The sequence below is a fragment of the Calliphora vicina genome, chromosome 4, assembly GCF_958450345.1.
Source record: "Calliphora vicina chromosome 4, idCalVici1.1, whole genome shotgun sequence".
NCBI classification, from domain to species: Eukaryota; Metazoa; Arthropoda; class Insecta; order Diptera; family Calliphoridae; genus Calliphora; species Calliphora vicina.
In genome coordinates this window covers 81,877,774-81,902,287 of record NC_088783.1, presented here as the reverse complement: position 1 = coordinate 81,902,287, position 24,514 = coordinate 81,877,774, and the positions used below count along the sequence as shown (strand labels likewise).

Here is a 24,514-nt window from a genome sequence, read left to right as displayed (position 1 = left end):
TTGAATCAGCTAAAACTATACAATTTTCTATCCGGAAAAATTTGTGCTTATTGTAGGAATATTAAGATCCCTATGGATGTTACGATTTCTAATCTACCATGTACCTAATGTACCTGTTACACTGTGCTAGTTGAAAAAACTGTCAAGCGGGGCACCCGGTGGGTTAAGCTAATTCGGGTACGCTGAATTCAGTGGTGCTAACCGTTTTTTTAGGTTAGCTCGTATTTTCGAGATATACCGTTATTTCGAAAATGAAGGAGGTTGCACAAAATATATTCGCGTAACTCAAAAACGGTTTATTTTATTGAACAAACTGAAAAAACCGAAATTCCACAAAAAAATTACCTTTAAGTAAGGCTTGACATGTTTTTAATCTTCGCAGTCATTTTAGAAATATACATACATACATTTTTTTTTAGAAAAATTTCGAAATTTTTGGTTTTAAAAATTGGAAAATGCATATACGCTCTTAATTTTAAATTCAAATGCATATAACTTTGGAGTCAGTCACGATTTGTAAACAATTCTTTTTTTGTTTGACATATACATTTGTAGTTAGTCCAATAAAAGAAAAAATGAGCAAATCGGGAAATATTTGGACCCGCTGTTATCAAAAAACTGGAATATGGTGGGTAAAAATGTTGATAATTTAATTTTAAAATGCGAATATCTCCTAAGCTGTAAGAGATAGTTGACATACTATATGTGTAAGCTTTTTGAAATGGGAAAGAAATAGGATCGTTTTAAAAATTTATCATACCCGAGTCCTACTTTGGGGACCCCTGGCCGCACCTCTGGTAGACTCATGCGGTCAAAATTCAAACCTTAAACTCGTTGCACATGTCAAATTTCATTCAAATCGGACTAAGGGTTTAGATTTATTTCCCTCTTTTTTGTCTATACCTCTGTGCACTGCACGATGTAGCTAATTACTACGAGTTATGTATTTTGATAAAATATTAGGTGAATTTGTATTATTTTTTGTGAATAAAATGAAAAGTTGTGGACAGAATTTAATTATTTAGAGCTTATTTTATTTGGAACTTCGTTTTCTAAATGTGTAAATTAAGATCATATATGCATTTTTAAATTTTTAATGCCGTTTTAAAAGCTAAAAATTTCGAAATTTTTCTAAAAAAATGTATATTTCTAAAACGACTGCGTAGATTATAAACATGTTAAGCTTTACTTGAAGGTAATTTTGTTGCGGAATTTCGTTTTTTTTTTCAGTTTATTCAATAAACTAAACCTCGTAATACGAGCTAACCTAAAAAAAATGGTTAGCACCACTGAATTCAGCGTTCCCGAATTAGTTTAAGCCGCTGGTTGCCCCTCTTGACAGGAAAAAAATTTAAATTTCGTGCATAATGTTATTATCCTAAGGAGTCTTGACTGTTCTCTTTGTAGCTTTTTGATACCATGAGATAAGGCTGTTCCCCATGGCAGAATGTCATGCAGCCAATTGGTAGTATAACTGCTTTATACAAGAGGACCTTGTAGTTCAGGTCTAGGGCTGACCGTAGACCAATGAGCCAGTGCATTTGTGCAGACTTAAATTTGATCTGTGTTGCTTTAGATTCGATACTGTGGGCGAATGATAGACGGCGATCAAGATGGATACCAAGATTTCTTACATGATTTTGTCCGACAATTCTGATATTAATTATCTGTATTGGGGTGAACATAGCGTGTATACATTTCGTGAAATTAATCCTATTATCCATTTGTGTAACAATTTCTTACCAAGGGAGTTTTTTTAATGCTTACAAATGCGGTATCATCCCCAAAGGTGGAGCTGTGAGTAAGTGCATGGTTTATAGGGGACCATTAAGATTATTGCTCCGTCCTGATTTCAGTTGCGCCAAAACGACGCTTCTTCTCCTCGGCAGGTTCTTCTCTGTATCTGCTATGGGCGACATTAATACGGTATCCTGCTACCGCGGAATTTATTCATCTTGACGCCTCTATAAATGTCGTTCAAAGCATTCTTATACGCTATCCGACACTGTTTTCTTCGTGTAAACGATGGTGCTCCTAACATGCATCAGGGGAGATTCCAACTGTATGGTGTCGTAGTTAGGATTCCAGCAAAAAAAGTTACTGATTTGGAAGCTGTAGAATGTATGTTTCTAAACTCTACAAACATTTGGCTACTTCATTGTGAACAGTCGGATATTCCGGAAGAATGAGACGTTGCTGACTGTGTACACAAGCGCTTTTGTACACAGTCTTTGTCTTTTATAATGCCTATCCTGGTTTAATGGCGGTTAATGACGAGTTAATTGGGAGAGGAGAAAAGCCTCAAGAGTCTTCCCGATATGTGACAATAGGAATATCGACTTTCTCACGTTTGAGTATCGGGATGACTTTAGCTTTTCATCAGGCATTTGGTATGGTCAGGCACCACAGGACAAGTTTAAAACTGTTGTTGGGTACTCAGCTCCTCGCTCGCCAAGGTATTTTAATATTATTTCATATGGAAATACCATCAGGGACAACAGCATTGGTTAGTTTATCCTGTAATCCTAATTGCTCGGGTTGGAAAGAGACCGAATTGTAGACCACAATTTGCAATTATTCAAATGATCTAACCATTTGTCATTTACCAAGCTACTGATGTCGAGAATGAGCTGGGCAATCTTTGTGTCATATGCATTAGTACTTCGGATGTCACCCTGCTCGTCGGCATGCAGGTACCTCTACTGATTATCGAATGAAGCAAAGGGCTGATTCGAGGTTTTTTCCATGAAATAATCTACAATATTTTCTGAATACATAATTGTTTGCGATATCCTTTACAGAGAGCCAGAAAATAGTCTACAATCTTTCGTGAATACATAATAAAAAAAAATACAATAGTGCTTTTGTTAAAGCAGGTTTGTAAAATTAATCTTTTGTGAAAAATATGGTTATAAGACAATAATTACTCCAACAGATATTAAAATAACACTTTTAATTAAGTTACCCATTATGTAGATGTTTTCTATATTGGAAGGACCAATAACTATTCGTCATTAATCATTCTGTGTATTTAGTATGCCGTATATTGGAATATTCGTTCAAAGGTTTATACACATCTATCTACATGTTCATTTATGTATATTTAAAAACATTCTCCATCATATCCATGACTCAAAAAGGGTTAGTAGTAAGTAGAGTTTTGTTGGTAAAATTTGCAATTATTTTTATTTAAAACTTCAACTTGTTTTACACGAAACATTCCTCTAAATACAAGTCGTTCATATTGATTTCAGTTTAATATAATTTTTTGTGCAGCAGTAACACACAACAAAAATACAAACAATTTAAAAAAATTCTCATCATCTCAATCTCCGTACATACACATAAATTGTAGATAAATTCAACGTCCCACATTATGGATGTGCGGAGAAGACTACAAACAAATGGCAAGATAAACATTGCATTTCAAATTTAATTATATTAAATAATGCAAAATTGTTGAGTTGAGTTGCAGAAGGGATGAGAGTTTGAGTATTTATTATCATTATTATTTATTATAGTTAATATGTTGAAATGAAAATTCTTTAATATTTTCAGTGGTGTGTTGTTGTTGTTATCATTGAATCCTTAGCGCATAATTTATCCATTTGTTCATTATAGAATGAATTGAAATTAATGCGATGCACTAAATTAATAAAACGATCTGATGGATTATCCGATGCAACATCGTTTATTTGCTTCAGCAGACCAATTAGCAATCCGGTGAATTCAAGATCAAAACGTTTAACGCGCTCCGAAAACGTATCGGTCGGTGCCAAAGAAGATTCAGACTGTAAATGAAAAGAAATAAAATAAAAGTTTATTTAAAAATTAATATATATGTATAAAAAAAACTTTTACAAATTAATAAGCGGCATATGAAAATATAAAAAGATATGTATGAATTTATTTAGCTGCGAGTGATTGAAAATATGTTTATAAATTACTTCAATTTCATAATATGGATTTAAGTATTTTTTAAATCGATCAGAATCCCGAAGTCTCTGATTTTCCGTAGGAGACGCCACCATTTTGGTGGCTTCATACATATGAAGTTCCTTAATGTCCTTAATCGAATGTTTAGAAATAATTTAAGTACAATTATAATGTTGAGTTCCTAACCGATAAGATATTAACTATTTTCCAAACATCTGGTATAATCCGAAAAATATATATGGTATCATTTATTCGGGGGTTAGTAAGTGAGAAATTTATAAACACTTCGTTGAACTTATAACTCTCTCAGGGTGCAATAAAAACAAGTTTGGATTAAAGCCCATGTACAATAATTTATCTGCAGGTTTTACATGGAAGTCAAGTTCAAGGAATTGTGCAACTTTAACTGCCTGAGTTCAAAAATCCGCAGAACGCATTGCAGTAAGCTTGGTTAAACAGTAGAATATATGGGGGTATCATAGGGACTCGGACCACATGCTGGACACCATAATGACCTCAGTTGTGGCAGAACGATTCTTCTCCACAGTAGAATCGTCTCATTGAATGTCGTATAGAGCTGTCATATCCGTGCATATCTAGAGGGAGCATCAGACTGTGTGATGTCGATGTTTAGATGACACCTCAGACGATTTTCCGACGCGGTTTTCTGAGCATAGTTGAAGGCACCCTGTAGTGGCCTATAAGTCTGCCATATTCAGAGCCGAATGATTCGGGTGGTTTACTGTGTACAGGAACTATTCAATTATTTATCTGCAGGTTTTACAAGGAATTGTGCAACTTTAACTGCCTGAGTTCAAAAACCACAGGACACAGTGAATTAAGGTTGGTTAAACAGTAGAATATATGGGGGTATAATGGGGACTCTGACCACATGCTGGGCATTAGTTGGGGACGACACAGTCTATGCGGAACTGGGGGACAACTAGCCTGTTGCTCCATGATGACCTCAGTTGTGGCAGAACAACTCTTCTCCACAGTATAATCGTCTCATTGAATGTAGTATAAAGCTGTCATACCCTAGCATACATATGTAGAGGGTGCATGAGACTATAAGTCTGCCATATTCACAGCTTTGAATACTTCTCCACTATTTAATTCTCAACGAATTGTGACCTCTGGATCAGGCGCTGCCGAATGATCGCCAAAAATTTTCGGGTGCTTTACTGTTGGAATTTTACCACCTTCCAGGTGATGAAGTCTTGCTTATGACTGCTGATTTAGGCCGAGGCAACGTCAAAAAATTAAAACATGAAATACTACCGCTTAGCCGCTCAGAAATGCAGTTCATTGCGTGGCCACTTCAGTAGTATTTCATATGTTTAAATTTTTTGGCGCTCACCGCTCTGACGCTCGTCGTTTAGCAGCTCATTGCGTGGCCTAGGCCTTAGGCTGTAAAGAAAATCGACATGTCGATCACCACAAGATTCTTATGATATCGGAGCGAGTAAGACTGTTAAAGATAATACTGTAATTCGTGCGGAATACATGCTGGTAATAAGAAAGATCTTGGGAGATGATCTTTGACTGTCTTCGCGACCGAATATATGGGGGATATTGAATACCTGTAGGATTTTTTTTCAAATTTGCATTTTTCTCGGGTTTATGCACCGGAATCACCTATGACCTTTAAAGTATTGGCTTCTAAAACTTCAGTTTGCTTATAAAGTTGAAGTGTTTCCGAGATTGAAAGATCATGGAGGTCAACTGAAACCATTTCTCCCAGTTGACCTCATAAAGTTGAGGTGTATCATAGATTGAAAGATCATGAGGTCAACTGAAATCATTTCTTCCAGTTGACCTCATTTACCAACCTGCTAATATCGCTGTTCAGTTTCTGGCTGATTCTTGGGTTATCAGGGTCGTTAAATCGGATATCATCATGCTCATCTACAAGACATACTGCTTCAGCTGCGAAAAGCGTCAATATTGAGATAACACTCTACTAAGTAAAAACTGTAATACCGTACACGTTAGTCCGAACTTTAATTAGAGATTTCGTAAAATTTTTACTAGATCTTGTAAAACATTTAATAGCGAAATTAAATTTGAAATTGTATTTTTTGAGACGGTTTTCAGAATATTGAAATTTCATGATTTTAGCATAAAAAATTAATAATTATAAACATTACTATTAATTGTATTAGAGTTAAAATTTTGTAAGTAAAAACTACGATATAAAAACTAATTATTATGTAAACATTTGTTTATTTCTTGTAAAAAAATATACTGATATTCATGCAAAAAATATATATACGATGTTGTTACATATTGTCAAATGGATATTTATTAATAACATTCAACAACTGAGTGCAGCAAAACAATTTAATATTTAATGATTTGTTCTATGAAATTATTTAATTAAAAAAAAAAGAAATAAAGTACGACATTGAAATAAGAGACCTTTTTTTAAGAAATACCTGTTTTTGACTAGAGAAGTCATGATCTGAATCTGAATTATCCTCGTCATTACTATCGCACATCATACACGTAAGTTCGGCATCAAGAAAGAAACGTTGCGATTTCTTTTTTATACGTAGATTTTAGTAGAGTTTCAATATTGATAAACAGTATTTAGACAACAAATAAAATAAATTAATTTTAAAAATATTATACCGGAATTAATCTCACAATAAAACTAATAACTTTAATATGTTTAAGAAAGGGGAAAAAATAAACACACAAACTTGTTTGACATGTAACAAGTGCAAGACAAATAAATTATTGTTTTGTTTATTAACTAACTAATGAAAAAGTTTAACATAAGATTTAAAAAGAAAACTTTAATTTTAATTTGTTTTACAGCTTACCTGAATAAATTCACAGAATTTCAAACAAATGTTGCACATTTTAAATATGGACCGATTTAAGGCAGTTGTATCCGTGAGCATACAATTCTTGAGGCAAGAATCCAAAAAATCTTGATGAAATGATAGAACTTCATCTACATTTTCCACCTACAATTCGTTAGTAGAAGAAGTTACAAAATAAAAAGAAATAATCAATAACATCAACTTTAAATTCGAAATGGTGTAAACTTAAGATTGTTGTGTAAAAGTTTTCCTCACTCACCTTACTCATATTTTGTATAAATATATGCCAGTTGGGTTCAATTACTTCAATCATCATGTAATATTCAAGATTTTGTACAGCATTCATCATACGTTGTCGTAATGTAAATGCCGAACGATAAAGTTCTGCCGCCTGCGGTGAAAACTTTTTAGCAATAGAATTTTCTTTCCAAATTCTGTTTTTAAACGTAAATATACATAAAATGGGGGTAAGTTTTCAATTAATGCGTAAGTAAAAAGAAAAATGAGTAAATATTGATTCACTGACTGACTGACTACTTACTTGCATAATTGCCTCTCAACATGCTTGCAATAAAAGAGTTGACGGAATAACATTTGATATTTGGAGATGGCAATGTGATTTAATACTAAAGATACGGGCCACTTGACTTCATAACGAAAGGCAAAACATTCCAAACCATTTAAATCTAAACGATCATGCGTTTGCCAATATTCTGTAAAATCAAATAAAAATAATATTTGTATATTAATTATTTTCCATAAAAAAATACTTTTTATCACAAAAACCCAAATATAAGTAGAATAAGAGAGGGGTTTTGCTTGTAGATTAAATGCCAACTAATAATCAGATTGGTTAATCTAAAAATAAATCGAATCTAACGTAAATACACATTGTTAGTTGAGAAAAATTCAAAATATTTAAATTTGGACGCCTCGAAAATGCTTTTTTTTGATATGTCGTAGTGGCAGTTTTTTTCTAATGCCAAAACAAAAGCACCTAAGGTTATAAAATTTAGTATTAATATTTTTAGATGCTCAAAAAGGTTTGGAAATAATCGGTTTCTTGCAAAAAATTTCACTTTTTGCAAGAAATCGATGTACGTGGTCATATCTACACACTGTAAAAATCTTACATCATTTTCGTCTTCAACTTTCACGTTTTAAAAAAATAAAACAGTTTTTTGCCTCTACTCCAAATTTTAAAATTTTGAGTTGACTCTCTTTAGGCAAAGATATGCGCTGTTAATAACATGATATGGACGTATCAAATGGAACTAAAAATAATATTTTTGGTCTGAATAATTTCTAATAATAAAAATATAAGTAATATAAGTATTCATTTAAAAAAAATGGAAATTTACACTCTGATTTTTTAACACTTTCAAAAAAAAAACAAGAAAAAAATCAAAAAAAAGTTGTATTTCTTTTGTGGAATTTTGTTCATGTTTTCGTTGTGTAAAGGTGTAAAAAAATCAGAGTGTATTTTCCATTTTTTTGAAATGAATAACCTTAATTATATAAAAGTTAGGATATGTTTATTAACACATTGACTGCCAAGGCACTTTCAGCAAATAAGATGCTGGAGGCCACAGCATATTCTTTGCGGAATCTCTTCGAAAACGTCAATATTGGAATTTAGGCTACTGTCAGTAATATTTACTGCATAGAAACAGTTATTTTTTTTTATAAATAAGAGGGTCTTACGAAATGGCAAAATGGAATTTTTTATGGGATACTGAGTTAGAAAAAATATTCAGTACAAGTTCAGAAAGTGATGAAGAATGTGAAGATTACAGTTTTGATGAGGAACTTCCAGACAACATCGAAAAAATTCTTAAAATACAGCACTATTGTCTGAGATGGCTAGAGAGAATAAAAGTCGTGTCAGACATATGTGTCCGACGTGGCGTAAACCGCATATTGCAGTGTCACACATATGTGTCCGACGTGGCAGTCAATGTGTTAAAAAAAATGTTTGTCAATTTGTAGAAAACCCGTATGTGTTCGTGGTGAATATGTATGAATCGACACAGCTGAATAAAACACACTTGTGTGTTAAAACAGAGCTTTTGCATATACAGTGGTGGCCAGGTAATTAATACAAAAATTGTTTGCTAAATTCCATGTGATTCTCAATTATTTTTTCAAATATTTCCACAAATATGAATGCATGAGGACTGTTTTAACACACAAGTGTGCTTTATTCAACTGTGTCAATTCATACATATTCACCATGAACACATACGGTTTTCTACAACTTGACCAACATTTTTTTTTTAAATAAACATATTTTCTAACATTTATATCATTCTATTTTTATTATTATAAAATATTCGGACCAAATTTCGTATTTTTAGTTCCATTAGTTTCGGTCATATCATGTTATTAACAACGGATGTTCGCTGAGATGGTTCAACGTATTTCCACATATCTTTGTCCATATATGTTGTACCGATTTTTCCAAACATTTTTGAGAAACTAGAAATATTAATAATAAATTTCATACCCTTAGTTGTCTTAAATAGCTGGCCACCACTGTATGTATATTTGTGGAAATATTTGAAAAATTAATTGAGAATCACATAAAATTTAGCAAACAATTTTGTCCCTAATTAGCTGGCCACTACTGTATATAATATTTTAATCACATACATATGGGCAATTCCATTATGTCGAACGGGACATTCGTACACATTTAAAGTGAAAAATAAGTCAAAATAAATAGAATTTTTAGTATAACAAAAGGCTTACAGCCATATGCATAAAAATTTAAAAAAGGTTTATAAACCAATTATAGGAAAATTTTCATAAAGTTGTATTCATAAACGATTGATAGCATAAAATACCTTTGATAAACAATTTTTAAATGTACAAATTTTAAAGTAGGTTCGACCCTACTATAAACCTACTTTAAGGAATTATTTTAACTTTTTATCTTAAAAAAGAGGATTTTAAAGATTTTTTTTTTTTTTTTTTGTTAACGTTTTATTGATTTATTGAATCTGTCTATTTTGACCTTACAATAAGTATTCAAATCTTATAACTAAAATTAAAACTATTTGCTCTTCAGCAAGAGAGCCATTATGGTAAACTGTCACTCATCTTAGCGGGGTGGTAGATCTGCTCTACGGAGCCTGGATCGGGTTTGGGTCTGCACAAGTTGTCTTGCCAGCGTATTGGGATGGTTTCGCAGCTTCACAATATATTTCTCACGGACTTTCTCGAACTCTTCCTTTACCAATGTCACTTCTAAGTCTCTGTGGATGTTTTCATTTCTTATGTACCATGGTGCTCCCGTCATGGTCCTAAGAATTTTAGATTGGGCCCTCTGTATAAGATCAATACTGGTGTTGCTAGCCATTCCCCATAATTGAATTCCATATGTCCAAATTGGTTTTAAAACGGTCTTATACAGGATGACTTTATATTCAAGGCTTAATTTTGATTGGTCACTGATTAACCAATGAAAGCTAGAGGCTTTTAACTTCATGTGAAGTCTCTTGGTTTCTATGTGTCGGCGCCAAGTAAGCCGTCTATCTAGATGAATACCAAGGTAGGTGACATAATCAGACTGCGGTATATTAACGTTGTTGAGTGTGACAGGTGGGCAATTTCCTCTCCTTAGAGCGAACGTAACATGTTTACTTTTCAGCTCATTTACTTTTATTCGCCAGTTTTTCAACCATGACTCCACACGTACGAGGTAATTCTGTAGTTGACTAGATGCCATGAGTGGGTTTTCGTCTGAGCTAATAATGGCGGTATCATCAGCAAATGTTGAAATTGTTAGTTTATCGCACGTAGGGAGGTCGGAGGTGTAAATCAAATATAGCGTAGGTCCTAGTACACTTCCCTGTGGAACGCCAGCTCCAATCTTGCATTCTCTCGTCACATAATCATTGTACTTAACTCTGAAAAGTCTATTCGATAAATAAGACTCCAGCAATTTATGAGTACATAGTGGTAGTAAACATTTGATTTTATGTATTAGACCCTTATGCCATACCTTGTCAAAAGCCTGAGCAACGTCTAAAAAGATGGCAGAACAATATTTCTTTAATTCAAAAGATTTTCGAATCTCTCCAGTTAAACGATTGACCTGTTCAATGGTGCCATGATGTTCACGGAAACCAAATTGGTGTACTGGGATAATGTTTCCATCATTCAAAAAAGGTATTATCTTTTCCTGGAATATTTTTTCGAATAACTTCGACAAACAAGGGAGTAGGCTAATAGGTCTATAAGAAGATGGCAGGGTTAAATCTTTACCCGGTTTAGGTATCATTATTATTTGAGAAATTTTCCAATTTTTTGGATAAATTCCTAGTTTCAAGATCGCATTAAACAATATAGATAGCACAATTATTGCCACATTTGGTAGGTTCTTAATCATTGATGGCGTTATTAAATCATATCCCGGTGATTTTTTCAAGTCTAATTTATTTTTAATTACTCTATTAACATCCTCAGGACTAATATCGAATTGGGCTGCATTAGCCATTGTTGAAGCTGGCAGTTCTTCTAGTTCAGACTCATTTGCCGTGGAGTTGGGTTGAAATACTTCACTTAAATGTTCAGCAAATACTGAGGCTTTTTCTATAGCACTTCGTGCCCAGGTTCCGTCAGCTTTTCTTAAAGCGCTTTGTGCCTCTACCGGTGGCTTAATGTTCCTCGTTGCCTTCCAAAGAGAGAAATTTGTGTATTTTGTACTCGTCAAACTTTTAATATATTTTTCGTTTATGCGATCCTCCTCTAAATGAAGGGCTCTTTTCAGTTTTCGTACTGCTGCGGACAGCCTCTGCTTTGCAGCAGGTGATCTATTATGTTGCCATTCTCTTCTCTTTTCGAGAAGAAGTCTTTCAATATCCGAACTTGAAATAGGCGTATTAGTTTTTGGAGGGATCTGGCACCTAGAGTGTTCCAGAGCCGAAACAATCAATGACGTGAAGTCATTAACGGTCCTATCTATGTCTTCCTCACACTGTAAATTAGGATTTGTGTGGATATGACTGCTGATATATTTCCTATATTTTAGCCAATTTGTCTTAAAATACAAAGAGTCCTTAGGAAATCTTGGGGTGTTGGGTCTCTCACAATAATTAATAATTACAGGAGAGTGGTCAGAAGATAGATCATAGGATATTTCTGTGGATATTGCATTCCGAATAATATTTCTGCATATGGCGAAGTCTATTAGATCAGGAATTTTTCTAGGATCAGTTGGCCAATAAGTTGGGTGTCCAGGAGACACAAAATCTAAGCAATTTTTGCGATCAACTAGAGCTTTATACAGCTGTCTACCTCTGGGATTTACCAATCGCGAACCCCAATATGTATGTTTGGCATTGTAGTCTCCACATGCCAGAAACCGATCTCCTAGTGTTATAAAGAATTCTTCAAATTTTTCCTTGGTCATCGAAAAACGTGGTGGGCAATATATAGAGCTCAGAGTTAGGTCTCCAGCTGGGTATTCAAGGCGAATAGATGTTGCTTGCATATAATCCTTTGAAAACGCTTCTAGGGCATAGTGTCTCAATCGGTTTCTAATTATGATACCGGTACCGCCATGTGCCTTACCATCCGGATGGTTTGTGTAATAAAATGAGTATCCTGATATATTAAAGTTATATCTATTTGTAAGATGTGTCTCCGAAATTAACATCACATCGATGCTTTTATTTAACATAAAATGGGAAATTTCCCATTTGTGCTGGTTTAAACCATTTGCATTCCAGAAACATATCTTCAAAAAATTCATTTTCTTGTTAATAGAATTTGAATCATTTGGTTCTGTGCTCTCAGAAGCTCTTGTATTGTGTTTTGCATGGATGACATGAAGTTAGTCATATTTTGATTAAGAGAGGAAATATTCTCAGTAAGTGTTTGCATAAGGTTTTCCAACCCTCCCATATTTTGGGGGACTTTTGGCTTTTGATAACCCGTTTTTAAAATACTGGCGTATGAGGATTTTAAAGATAAATTTGGAATAATATACGATATTAGTGCAATTGCTAAACACAATTTCCACCCCGCTGGCGAATAAGTTCCATTTTAATAGTATGTATATGATTTTGTTTGATATTCCTCCGGCAGTGAACAACGCCATATGACAATAAAATGTGTAAACATTGTGGAAGAAGGTCCACACAATCTAATATACCCACTCCGGAATTAAAACTATGTGTTTCCACATAGAAATTCATTAACTTTTGTTAAAATTTAACAAAATGTCAATAAAAATTAATTAATAAAACAAATTATAAAACAGTGATGTTTATTTTATCACAGAATATTCGTCATTCGAATACTTTAAATAATAATTGAAATAAACTATATAAAAAAGTTTGTACATTAATACATTTTAGCTTAATATAAATTTACTAGAATCAGATATACATTTTTTTATCTAAAAATTAGTTGTTATCTTCAAAAATGTATTATTACTAAAAACAATTAATGAAAAAAATAAAATTAACGAATATTTTATCCTAATTGAAAGCAACTCTAACAACAAAAAAGGGGAAATAAATGAGAAGCATTGCCAGCTTAGACAAAAATCAGTACATTAGTTATTGTATGTACTAGGGTATTCAATTAATCGGGTTTCTGGTTTAATCGGTTAATCGAGCAAATAATTAATCGGGGTTAGGATTTAATCGGTTAATAATCGGTTAATTTTAAATTAATCGATTAACCGAATAATTTCTGTTTAAATTTTAAACTGAAAATATATCCACGAATTTTCTGTACTTAAATACAAAATAGACAAAACATAGCAATTCAACCAAAAACTAATTAATTTTCTTTAGTTTTAATAAAACTCGACTTGGAAAAAACTCTCTCGCTGTTTGTAGATGTTAGTGAAATTTCTCAATTATTTTTTTAGTTTTTTTCTAACCATATAAAGTCTCCATTATACCATTGAAGTCCTTTTTGGATTTTTTAGATTTTAAATACTTTTACTAATTTCGATATTTCTGATAAAAACTTATTTCCGTAGTGTCTCCAGTTTCGTCTATTATCATGTTCTCAACCGACAAATACATGTAAATTAAATATGTCAGTTTTTATACTCACTAAAGGTATTATATTATATATTATATTATATATAGACGGCAATACTAAGTATTAACACTTTTCAAATTGAAAATATTATTGAAATCATTCGGTATGTCAAGAAATCGTTTCGAAAAAACATTTCTTGTTTATACGATAGTATTACAAATATTTAGAATTTGAAAATCCGAATGCATCATTGTAAGCAAATTCCATTTAAAAAAATATTTTCATTGTTTTTCTCTTAAAATTTTCCAATTATTGCAAAAATTCTATTTTTTGAGTAAATACGATTTTTCTGAATGTGAACAATTTTTTTGTAAAATTAAAATCATAAAGTAAAACAAATTTTATCAACAAAACAGTATCAACTCAAAATACAACCAAATTTAAATAAATCAATTTGATTAATTTTAACTTTTTTATAAATATATACGATGTATTTCTATTTCAACTTTTGTATTAACTCAAAATAATACCTTTTGTTGATCAAGTGCGATATCCGATATACATATATGAAAATAAAAAGTTTTTGAATTCTTTTAAACAAATTTTTTGTATTTTTTGAAAATCTAATCAAATTTTGTTTTGACGATGAAATTGTAGTATGATACTTGAGTTTTTGACAAATATTAATAATCAGTATTGCCGTCTATAAATACCTTAAACATGATTCTTGGATGTTCAAACAAATATGTAATTTTACTTTGACATTTGAATTAAAATGGAAAAATAAATACAAACAAATATGTTAAAGTGCAAAAAAAATAAATTTCGCTTAATCGGTTAATCGACACAAATTAATCGGTTTATTTGTTATTTGAAAATCGCCAATTTTGAATTATTCGAACAATTAACCGACAAAAATTAATCGGTTAACCGATTAACGGTTAACTTTAACTTTTATGAATACAATACTTTTATAAATGGGTTTTAAAGCTAAAGTGTTCGTTAACAAAATTGTGTTTTAAATCTACAATAAGGTTTTTTATGCATATAGGGGTTAATTTATAGCTCTTAATTAGCCCCATATGCTATGTTTGATTTTGGACAAGTTTTCATTTTCAAGATAATTGCAAAAAACCGAGTCATTCGCACGGGACAAATACAGAAGTCAATTTCGCGGTCAACCATTCGAATGCCAATTTTCAGCGAAACCAGAGGCAATATTTCAATGTGACTAATTTTAGAATATTGTGCATTAATGTCTGTTAAAAATGGTTTTGATTTTACGCAAAATTTGTTTATACATTTTTTTTAAATTAATGTCGCACGGGACATTTTTTCCATCATGATATTTATGTAGTTTCTGTTGATTTTTTACGAAATAATATGTAAACAAGCTTTGTATACATGTGTTTAAATTAATAGAAGTATTCAATGTATTTATTTCAATATAATATTAACAAACTAAAAACCTAAGAAAAATATTTAGTACGAATAAGCCCCTGTGTATACTTGAAAAATATTTATCATAACAATAAATGACTTTTGATTTCAAAACAAAGTTGTCTGAGCAAAAACACTAACAATTTTGTCATAACGAAGCATAACACTAAAAAAATAATTTAATTTTCAGGAATATCTGCTCTTCCTTCTTGCTCATTGCAACAAAAGTAGTCCAACTGTGCTATGCATTCTATTTTGACTCTTTGTACCCTCAGGAAGATTTTAGATAAAAGTCAATGCATAATGCCTCTCTTTAAGAACTTGTATTAAAACAAATCAGAAAAGTTGCACTTGGTCGACTGTGCATTCGAATATCTCGAAATGGGTTATGAATAAATGGAAAATTTGTTTACATTATTTAAATTTGATTGTTTCCCTATGAAAATGGGATAAAACAAAGTGTTTTCAAACACTTTCAATTTTCTGGTCTCGGTGGGCCTTTCGGTGGAAATGCCCATATATTAGAAAAAAATACAGGTTATATTTTTCCCGATTTTGACCCATTGTAGGTCCAACTTAATATGGCATACATACATCGTTGCAATTTTTTATTTTTTTTTTTATTTCATATTTTATTTATTGTATCTTCACAAAATAATGTGAACTATCAATAATTTGTTCAAATCTTAAATCTAAATATTATTTTTTATTTACGTCCCACCACAGTTGGACGAAAAATTATGTTTAATTTATAGATCCTATCATCAGCGCAGGTCTGTTGGATTCCTTCTTCTTAGTCGGATGTAGCCATTACTTCTCATTAATGTTCGTGCAAGTGGGTTTAGGTGAACTTCTAACTTTTTCAAATATGACTCCGCTTGTTTTTTTATTTCATTTTTCACCAGGGAGACACCTAGGTCCTTATGAATGTTAATAATTCTCACATACCAAGGCGCTGCTGTTATCATTCGTAATATTTTATTTTGGAATCTTTGAACTTTTTTCAATATTAGAAGCTGAGGCCGTGCCCCATAATTGGATTCCATAGCACCATATGGGTTTTATTATTGAGCTGTACAGCAAAATTGCAATCTAAACTCAATCTCGAGTTTTTACCAATTAGCCAGTAAATTTGTAGTAATTTTAACTTCATTTGAGTCAATTTCGTATCTATATGCTTTTTCCAGGTAAGACGTCGGTCTAGATGCAGACCTAGATATTTAAATTCAGTTTGTTGAGGTATTATATGATTATTTATTAGGATTGGTGGGCACGATTCTCTACGCAATGTGAATGTAAGATGTATACATTTTTGCTCGTTTACTTTTATCCTCCATTGTTTTAACCACCTTTCTATGTCGAGTATATGGTCTTGTAAAAGTACAGATGCTTCATGGGGGTTTTTGCTGATGACACAGCTATACTAGCCATTCAGTATAGCTGTGTCATCAGCAAAAGTAGATATGTGGGTTCGACTGTTTGTAGGTATATCACAAGTATATAGCAAATATAGGAAGGGACCCAGTATACTTCCTTGGGGTAAGCCTGCTTCAATAGACTGTGGTGAACATATGAGGTCTCCCTCTTTAAGAACGAACTTTTGATGACTTAAATAACTTTCTAGAAGCTTGTGTGTGTTCACTGGTAAATATTGTTTTATTTTGATCGTGCCATACTTTGTCGAAGGGTTACGAAACGTCGATGAAGAGTGCAGAACAATATTTTTTTTCTTCTTGGATATGATTTCTACCAACCTGTGAGTTTGTTCTATGTTATGTTTTTCTCGAAATTGATGAGTTGGAATATAATCAAAATGATTCACTATCGGCTTTAACTTGTGCATTAACAGTTTTTCGAATAGCTTTGATATATTTGACAATAGGCTAATGGGTCTATATGATTCTACTTTACTGTGATCTTTTCCCGGCTTAGGTATCATTGTAACTAAAGAAACCTTCCATTCTGGTGGATAATATTCAAGGCGTAATATAGCATTAAAAATAAATAGGATTATTCTTAATGCAATTTGGAGTAGCTCGAGGAGCATCTTGTTACTGATTTTATCAATACCAGGTGATTTTTTGGAGTTTAAATCAACAATAGCCTTGACAATCTCTGAAATCTCAAAACGAAGTGGTTCAGCTGCAGTAATATGGGGTAAAGTAGGTGGTAACTCTATTATGTCGTTTGATTCGTTTGGGGAGAATACATTCTTTAGATGACTAACAAACAGGTTTCCTTTTCAGTATCGTTTCTCGCCCAGCCTCCACTAGAATTACGTAGAGGAGGTCTGCTCTTAACAGGTCTTTTTAATTTGTTTGTAGCTCGCCATAGAGAGTAATTTGAGTACTGGGTGGCATCTAAGTTCTCCAGATATTTATTAATTGAGTCAGTTTTGCGTTTGTGAAAAAGCATACTGAGGAGTTTGCGACATTTTCTAAGCTCCGTTTTAAGTTGAGGGGATCTGTAGAGTTGCCACTCTCGACGAACTCTTCTTTTTTCAGCTAATAACTGTTCAATGTCTGCAGAATAGAGTCTATTGTATCTTATTTGTTGGGTTATTTGAATGGCGTGTTCAAAATTTTTGAGTGAGATATCGATATCTTCTGTGTGTGCTAATATATTTTCTATACTTCAACCAATTTATTTTCGTGCTTGATATTGCAGAGTGACCAGTCGGGGATACTATTTCTAGGGGGTTCAATAGAGTAACGAAGGTGGGTGAGTGATCCGAGGATAATTCTAATGAAGATTTAACCTGCATTAGTTCCATTGGTAAATTTTTTGTAACTGCATAATCAATGACATCGGGTATTTTGCTTGGGTTAGTAGGCCAGTATGTTGGTTCTCCACTCGACAGCACATTCAAATTCAATTTAGGAATTGTATTAAACAAAGCGCGACCTTTCGGGGTTACAAGTCTTGATCCCCAGTGAGTATGCTTAGCATTATAATCGCCAGCTGCCAGGAATCGGGGTCCTAGTGATTCGTAAAAATGTTCATATTTGTTTTCAGTAATCGAAAACCTTGGAGGTGAATATATCGACGAAATTAATAGGTTTCTGTAGCAATCATCCAAACAGATTGTCGTAGCTTGAAGATAATCTTCACAAATATCACACATTGAATGGTGTTTGATATGGGTTTTAATTAAAATTCCAGAGCCTCCACATGCTCTATCTCTTGGATCATTTGTGCCATAAAAAACATATCCATTTGTCTTAAATAAACTTCTAGACGTCAAATGGGTTTCCGAAACTAACATTATATCAACTTCATGACTTTTTAGAAAATACTCGAGTTCGTTTTTATGTTGGCGAATGCTGTTTGCGTTCCAAAAACATATTCTTAGGCAGTTCATGGTCTGTTAAGCACAGCCTGCAATAACATTGATTGCATCTTAAGCATTTCTTGCATCGTGTTACTCATTGAGTTTGTAAAGTTATTTACCGATTGCACAAGAGTTTCTATTGTAGATTCTAGTCTGGTAAAATTGAAAATTGGCGTTTGCTCTCTTACCTCTGGGTGCATATTTTGGTTTTGTGATTGACGGACTTGCTTCTGAGTTTGGTTGTTTCTTAGTACATTTTATTTATTTATTATTTATTAGCCTATGGAAAATTATCCTTACAGGCAATTAACAATTATTTGTATAAATGTAATAAAAAAAACTTATTATAAAAATTATGAATTCAAATAAGCAATAATATTGTTTTTAATTATATTGTTAGTTAATGAAATATCAATTAACATGTAAAATTTATTAAATTCCATACACATTCTCCTTATTGGATCAGCATTGGCAAAGTTCGCTCTATAAATTTCACTTGAGGCACATTAAATGAGATATTTTGGATTAAAAACCCGGAACTTACACTACCATTGATTATGTTGCAAATAAATGAAATGTTTAACATTGATCTTCGGCTCTTCAGGGTTGGAAGTTTAATTAAAGCCAATCTTGCAGAATATGAAGGTAGATTTATTGGGTTGAAATTTAATCCACGAAGACAAAAGAGTAGGAACTGTTTTTGTACAGATTCAATATCATCAGAATGCTTTTTATATATAGAAATATCTATCATTAGATATCCATATTGTCCATATTAATGTCTTAGTAAGCCAGATATAGATCAAAATAAAATATAGGCCAAAAACCGATGTTGTCCGGGTCTATAGAGGATATATTGATGTATGAATTAAGTATGTAATTTATTATGGGGGCTGGGAAAGTTGATTTCAACATACAGACGGACATGGCTATATCGACTCCGGTGTATATAACGATCCAGAATATATACAGTGACGGACAATACAATAGAATCACTACATATGAATTCGATTAAAGCTGTAAAACTACAAAATTTGATTTCAAAATTTAAAATTTGTTCATTATATATTAATGATCATAACGTAAACAATAAATAGAAAAAAATAAAATAAATAAATAACACATTCTTATGTTAAAAACGATGTCAAATCTAAAAGACTTTTACTATTTTCCATAGGATTTAAGTCTGGTTATTGAGACGGCCATTCCATAACATGAATTTTGTTATATAAAAAACATTTTTTGGCAAGACCTGACGTGTGCTTTGGGTCATTATCTTGCTGGAAGAGCCATTTTAAGGGCATATTCCATTCTGCATGTGGCTTTATAACATTCTCCAAAATATTTACATACAAGTGCTTATCCATATTTTCTTTAATCCAATAAATTGGACCAACGCAATACCAAGAAAAGCATCCCCATATAATAATATTTCCCCAACCATGTTTAAACGTTTTTGGTTTTTGCCATTTTTTGGACGTCTAACCCATGTCTTATCATCACTACCAATTAAATTAATGGTCGTTTCGTCCGTCCACAACACATTTTGCCACTTTTTTATATGTTCTGGCCCACACCAATCCTTATGATTGCTCCTGGTTTTAAATGAAATATTGGTAGTGATTCTATTGTAATGTCCGTCACTGTATACTTTGTGGGGTCGCAAATGAAAAATGTAGAAATTACAAACGGAATGACAAACTTGCCACTGATGGTGAAGGGTATAAAAACGGTTTTATATCGTTTTCTTACATATCATCACATAAAATGCAAAATGACGTAACATCCATTTTATTTCTTGAAATGTTTGGTATTGAATATGGGCAAAATGGGTCCCCATAAATATATTGAGCAAAATATCTGCATCCGACATTTAAAAATAATTAAAACACGATATAGTCTAGACGATAAGTCCGAAATTTGGTACAAATAACTAACTTATATGTATGTTCCAAAATAAACCAATTAGGTTAAACGGGTACGGTGTGAATTCAACACCCTTGTGAGAGAATTAAATACTTCAAAATACTAGAAATTTTAACTTTGATTTTACGACTAAATATATACCGAACCATTTTATTACACTTTTACACAATATTTGGCGAATTTTTTAAATACTTTGGGTTAAACCGAAGAAAATGGACAAAATTCGATGCCCGTATTATGTTGGTGGTGGGTATACATTCGGCGAATATAAAACTCTTCTTCATAATGAATTTATTATTTTTCAAAGATTTGTAACAAATTTTATATGAAAATTGTTTCTTTTATGAAACCTTTAATGAAAAAATTCATTACGAATAAGAGGAATAATGATTTCGACTGACCTGTTTTTATGTTACCGTCTGAAACTTACCTTCTTCATTATTCATTATCTTTGACATTTGTGTTACCAAATCGTATGTCAAAAGCTCACAGTGAACATCATCTTTGTACGGATCGTGTTTGGCCGACGACAAACGTAAAGTTAAACCCAATAAATTTTCTAATGTCATGGGCAAAACTTTATCGACATTTTTGGCCAATTCATCTTCACACGCATCCATAAATTGTGTGATAAAATCACCTTGGTGCAGCAGCAAATAACGTTTAACCGACATTAAGTGACCCATTAAATCGTTCTCTTTCAGTAATACTTCCAGCAAGTTTTTGGAGGCAAAACGGTAAGCGTTTTGTATAACGGTAATATGATTTTGATTAGTTGGTGAAAATTGTAAATTCATTGTTTGAGGCGGTGTCACCTTTTTGCCACACTGCCTTATGACATTCAAATATTTGCCAGTGCGTAAAATAATATCAGATACTTTTTCCAAAAAGCAGGGAATACGTTCGCGGCGTATAGTGTAACTAGAACAAACATAAGATATTTTAAACTTATATAATATAAATGATTATTCTAAATAACTGCTAACTTTCTCATAGGGAAATTTACATAAAAAAAAGTTTACAACTCGTTATTTAGCATATAATTTAATTATACACATCACCGTTTGTGTTAATTATTTAGTAGTATTCAAAATAAGAATTTACCGCTTTTCCCAATAATCCGCTGAATAATGCTCCGGTAATTCTTCTCTTCTTATCACTTCATTATCTTCTACTAAGAATTCTTGTTGCGGATCATTGATGACACCTTTTTGTATCCATAATTGTAAAATATTCATGTAGGGCACAGCAGCTCTCTGCGTTAATTGTATCATGAATTTTTGAGATTCTTCATCGCCTGTCAAGGCACTAATTTGATTGAATAACAGAGTCAAAGCCTGACCACCGCGCAATTCATTCTGTAAATATCGTTTAATTAAGCTTTAAGTTTTCAGGATTTTATTGTTCATCAAACTTACGACTACTATAAGCGACACAGCACCTGCTAATACTTCCATGGTATTTAAAGTGGGCCTTACATAAAATAACATTTTGTGTAATGTTAAGTTACCGGCATTTAGCTCCGACTCCAATTGAGCCAAGAGTAACTAAAAATAAACAGAGATTTCTCACTTATATTGTACGTCCAGTAGTACAAATACACAGTCAGCTCATTCTTAAGATAATTTTTATTATCGAACAGAAAAGTCGCCCATATATTTGAAAAAATTTAAAAAACTACTACAGGTCTGATGCGACACTGTCAACCGATATCCCGCAATCATAATAAATAATAAAAACAAACATATACTCACATAATAATCATGTATTAAATTATTTAATGCCTCACTTAAAGCTTGCAACACTTGGCTGCAATTGGAAAATGTAGCCTTCTGTATGAACTTCTGTATACAGGTGTAGTGTGATGCTAATGGTAAAATCTCTTGGGCAATATCACGCAAAGAACTGTGAATTTGATCGGAAATTTTGAATTTCATTGAAAACGTTTGTTTGCCAACACTAGAGCAACCCTCGGGCGTAATGTAAGAGCCACGCATGCCCGTCAAACAATATATTAAATCGTACAGCAAAAGATTTTCTTGACTCGTTATTGGAATAGCAGCGATGTTGCTCTGTTGAAATTGAAAGTTGTCAATGTTATGGAATTCCCATAACGAATCAGAACTATGATTTGTAGCCTTCGTGGAGGGGAATAGAGTGGTTCCCATCGAATTGGGTAGATTGGAGGTGGAAGCAGCTGTAGTTGTAGACATTAGAGCTGCATTAATAATGGAATTATTATTTTGGGCGGTACGACTTAAACCACTTGAGGCTGCTTGAACAACGCGTTCTTTAATCTGCATAGAAATAATTATGAAATAGCGTTATTTATTAGATTCTACCTTGCAAACGATAAAACATTACTTCTGATACACTTTCGGGAGTGACTGCATCAAAAATATTCTTGGTTAGCAAAGGTGTCGAAGTAGATAAATCTTTTTTCCGCATGGACTGCATGATATTTGTGTCTGAATAGTAATTCAAAAAGTTCAGCAGGCAGTAAAACGGATCTTTTCTGCAAATAAAAATGTTTATTACAATTACAAACAAGTACTTTAGAACAATTTTTATAATCTACATACTTTTCTAATAATTTTGCGGCTTCTTGTAAATGTTCAATGGCTTTTGGTTGATGTTTTGATATTATTTCCAAGATTTTCAACAATTTACGATTGTTACGCTTCTCCTTGGTGATGCGAAACTCCCTTAAAACATCATCTGCACTAAACGTTGCGCTGTAAAAAATCATATGGTATTTTATTATTAATTTACAATTTGTGGTTTTTCATTTGTTGTGGTTTTATTTAAAAATTGTTTATTGGCGCGGTGCACTCCAACTAGCTACCACACCTTCTGGCTAAATTTAGCAAATTCAATATTTAGGCACATCTGTTGTGTTATTTCCTTATTCCACTTACTTCGAATGTTTAATTAATTTTGTCAGCGTTCCCCTTATTGGGTCCTTTGTCATTGTTGTTGGTTCATTCATATTCCAAAAAATGTTGTCAGCCTTTAATTTGTTTGCTTAATTTAACTGTTTAACTTTTTCGTCGATTTGTTATTCCAATTATAAACAAAAATTAATTTGCAAAATTCTCTTGTATTTTTCTGTCTCTTTTATTAAAAGTTGTCAAATTCTCTTAGAACGTTATTGTAACTTACACAATCACAATAAAGTTTGCATAATTTTTTGTGAATGAAGAAAATCCGTTGAATGTTTGTGTTTTTAATTTAATTTTGTCGATTAAACTACCAAAAGCTACAAATTTTGTTAAATTAGTGATGATAGTTTAGGTATTTTTAAATTAATACAAATAATATTTTTTTAAGATGTGAATTTAATTTTCATGTTTTGGTATAAATCAAGATTGTGACAAAAGCTTGTATTTTAAAGATGCCTGCAATACAGAAAATATTAACAGAAAAAAATTAAAATAAAAACTGTTACTGGGATCTCGATTTGTTCTCATGTTTTTAAATGAACGGTCAATTTTAAAATCGTATAAAGTTTTTCATAATTTTTATTAAAAATTACACAATTTCTAATTGTATTTCAGAAATTAATAATTCGGAAGTTTCTAAATATATTTTATTTTATATATATCGAATTATTTCTAAATCATGCTAAGTCGATGATATAGATATCAACATAAATCTTAGTCACTTTAAGATGACGACATGCTTGACATAAGAAGTGATTATGAAATTCACATTCAGATATTTTTTCCGACCATTTATTTTATAAAACATACGACTTGTCAGAGATGAAAACACCTTCGTTCATTCAAAAACCAGCTATTAAGAGAAAAATTATAATGCGAAGCAGCTCGGACACTCACCTGTCAAAGACCTAAATCAGTTGTTAAAAAACTAAGTGGTGATAATGTATTAATACAAAAACTATCACACCACATTCGAGGTGTGATTTTTTCCAATATTATTGTTGGAGTTTTTTCTAGTTTCCGCTCATGGTGTATTTCTCAATGATTCAAGCCCTTTTAAATTATATCAAAATATTTGAGATAGAATAATTTTTTTAGGAGAT

At 32.3% G+C, this 24,514-nt stretch overlaps 1 protein-coding gene across 2 annotated transcripts; it reads right to left on the bottom strand.

Moving 5' to 3' along the window:
* Window positions 1–3,158: 3,158 nt before the first annotated feature.
* On the bottom strand, window positions 3,159–23,544 carry Grip84 (Gamma-tubulin ring protein 84). Of its 2 annotated transcripts, XM_065508582.1 has the most exons (12): window positions 23,388–23,544; window positions 23,052–23,204; window positions 22,834–22,984; window positions 22,224–22,766; window positions 21,888–22,016; window positions 21,574–21,827; window positions 20,900–21,390; window positions 7,309–7,480; window positions 7,027–7,201; window positions 6,765–6,911; window positions 6,375–6,479; window positions 3,159–3,791 (listed from the first exon to the last, which is right to left on the bottom strand). In XM_065508582.1, exons 1-12 carry the CDS (start codon window positions 23,456–23,458, stop codon window positions 3,555–3,557), a joined length of 2,628 nt encoding a protein of 875 aa, XP_065364654.1. In that variant the 5' UTR covers window positions 23,459–23,544; the 3' UTR covers window positions 3,159–3,554. The 2 variants fall into 2 exon arrangements, with proteins under 2 accessions (XP_065364654.1, XP_065364655.1); XM_065508583.1 differs by lacking the exon at window positions 6,375–6,479.
* Between the last annotated feature and the right edge of the window lie 970 nt (window positions 23,545–24,514).

What these genes read in the sequence shown, in the direction of transcription:
- Grip84 (XM_065508582.1), bottom strand. Translation starts at nt 23,458, where the DNA reads ATGAATGAACCAACAACAATGACAAAGGACCCAATAAGGGGAACGCTG. An exon ending in GCCGCAAAATTATTAGAAAA is followed by an intron (nt 22,985 to 23,051) that starts GTATGTAGATTA and finishes TTTTATTTGCAG; the next exon opens with AAAAGATCCGTTTTACTGCC. An exon ending in GTTGAGAGGCAATTATGCAA is followed by an intron (nt 7,202 to 7,308) that starts GTAAGTAGTCAG and finishes GTTTAAAAACAG; the next exon opens with AATTTGGAAAGAAAATTCTA.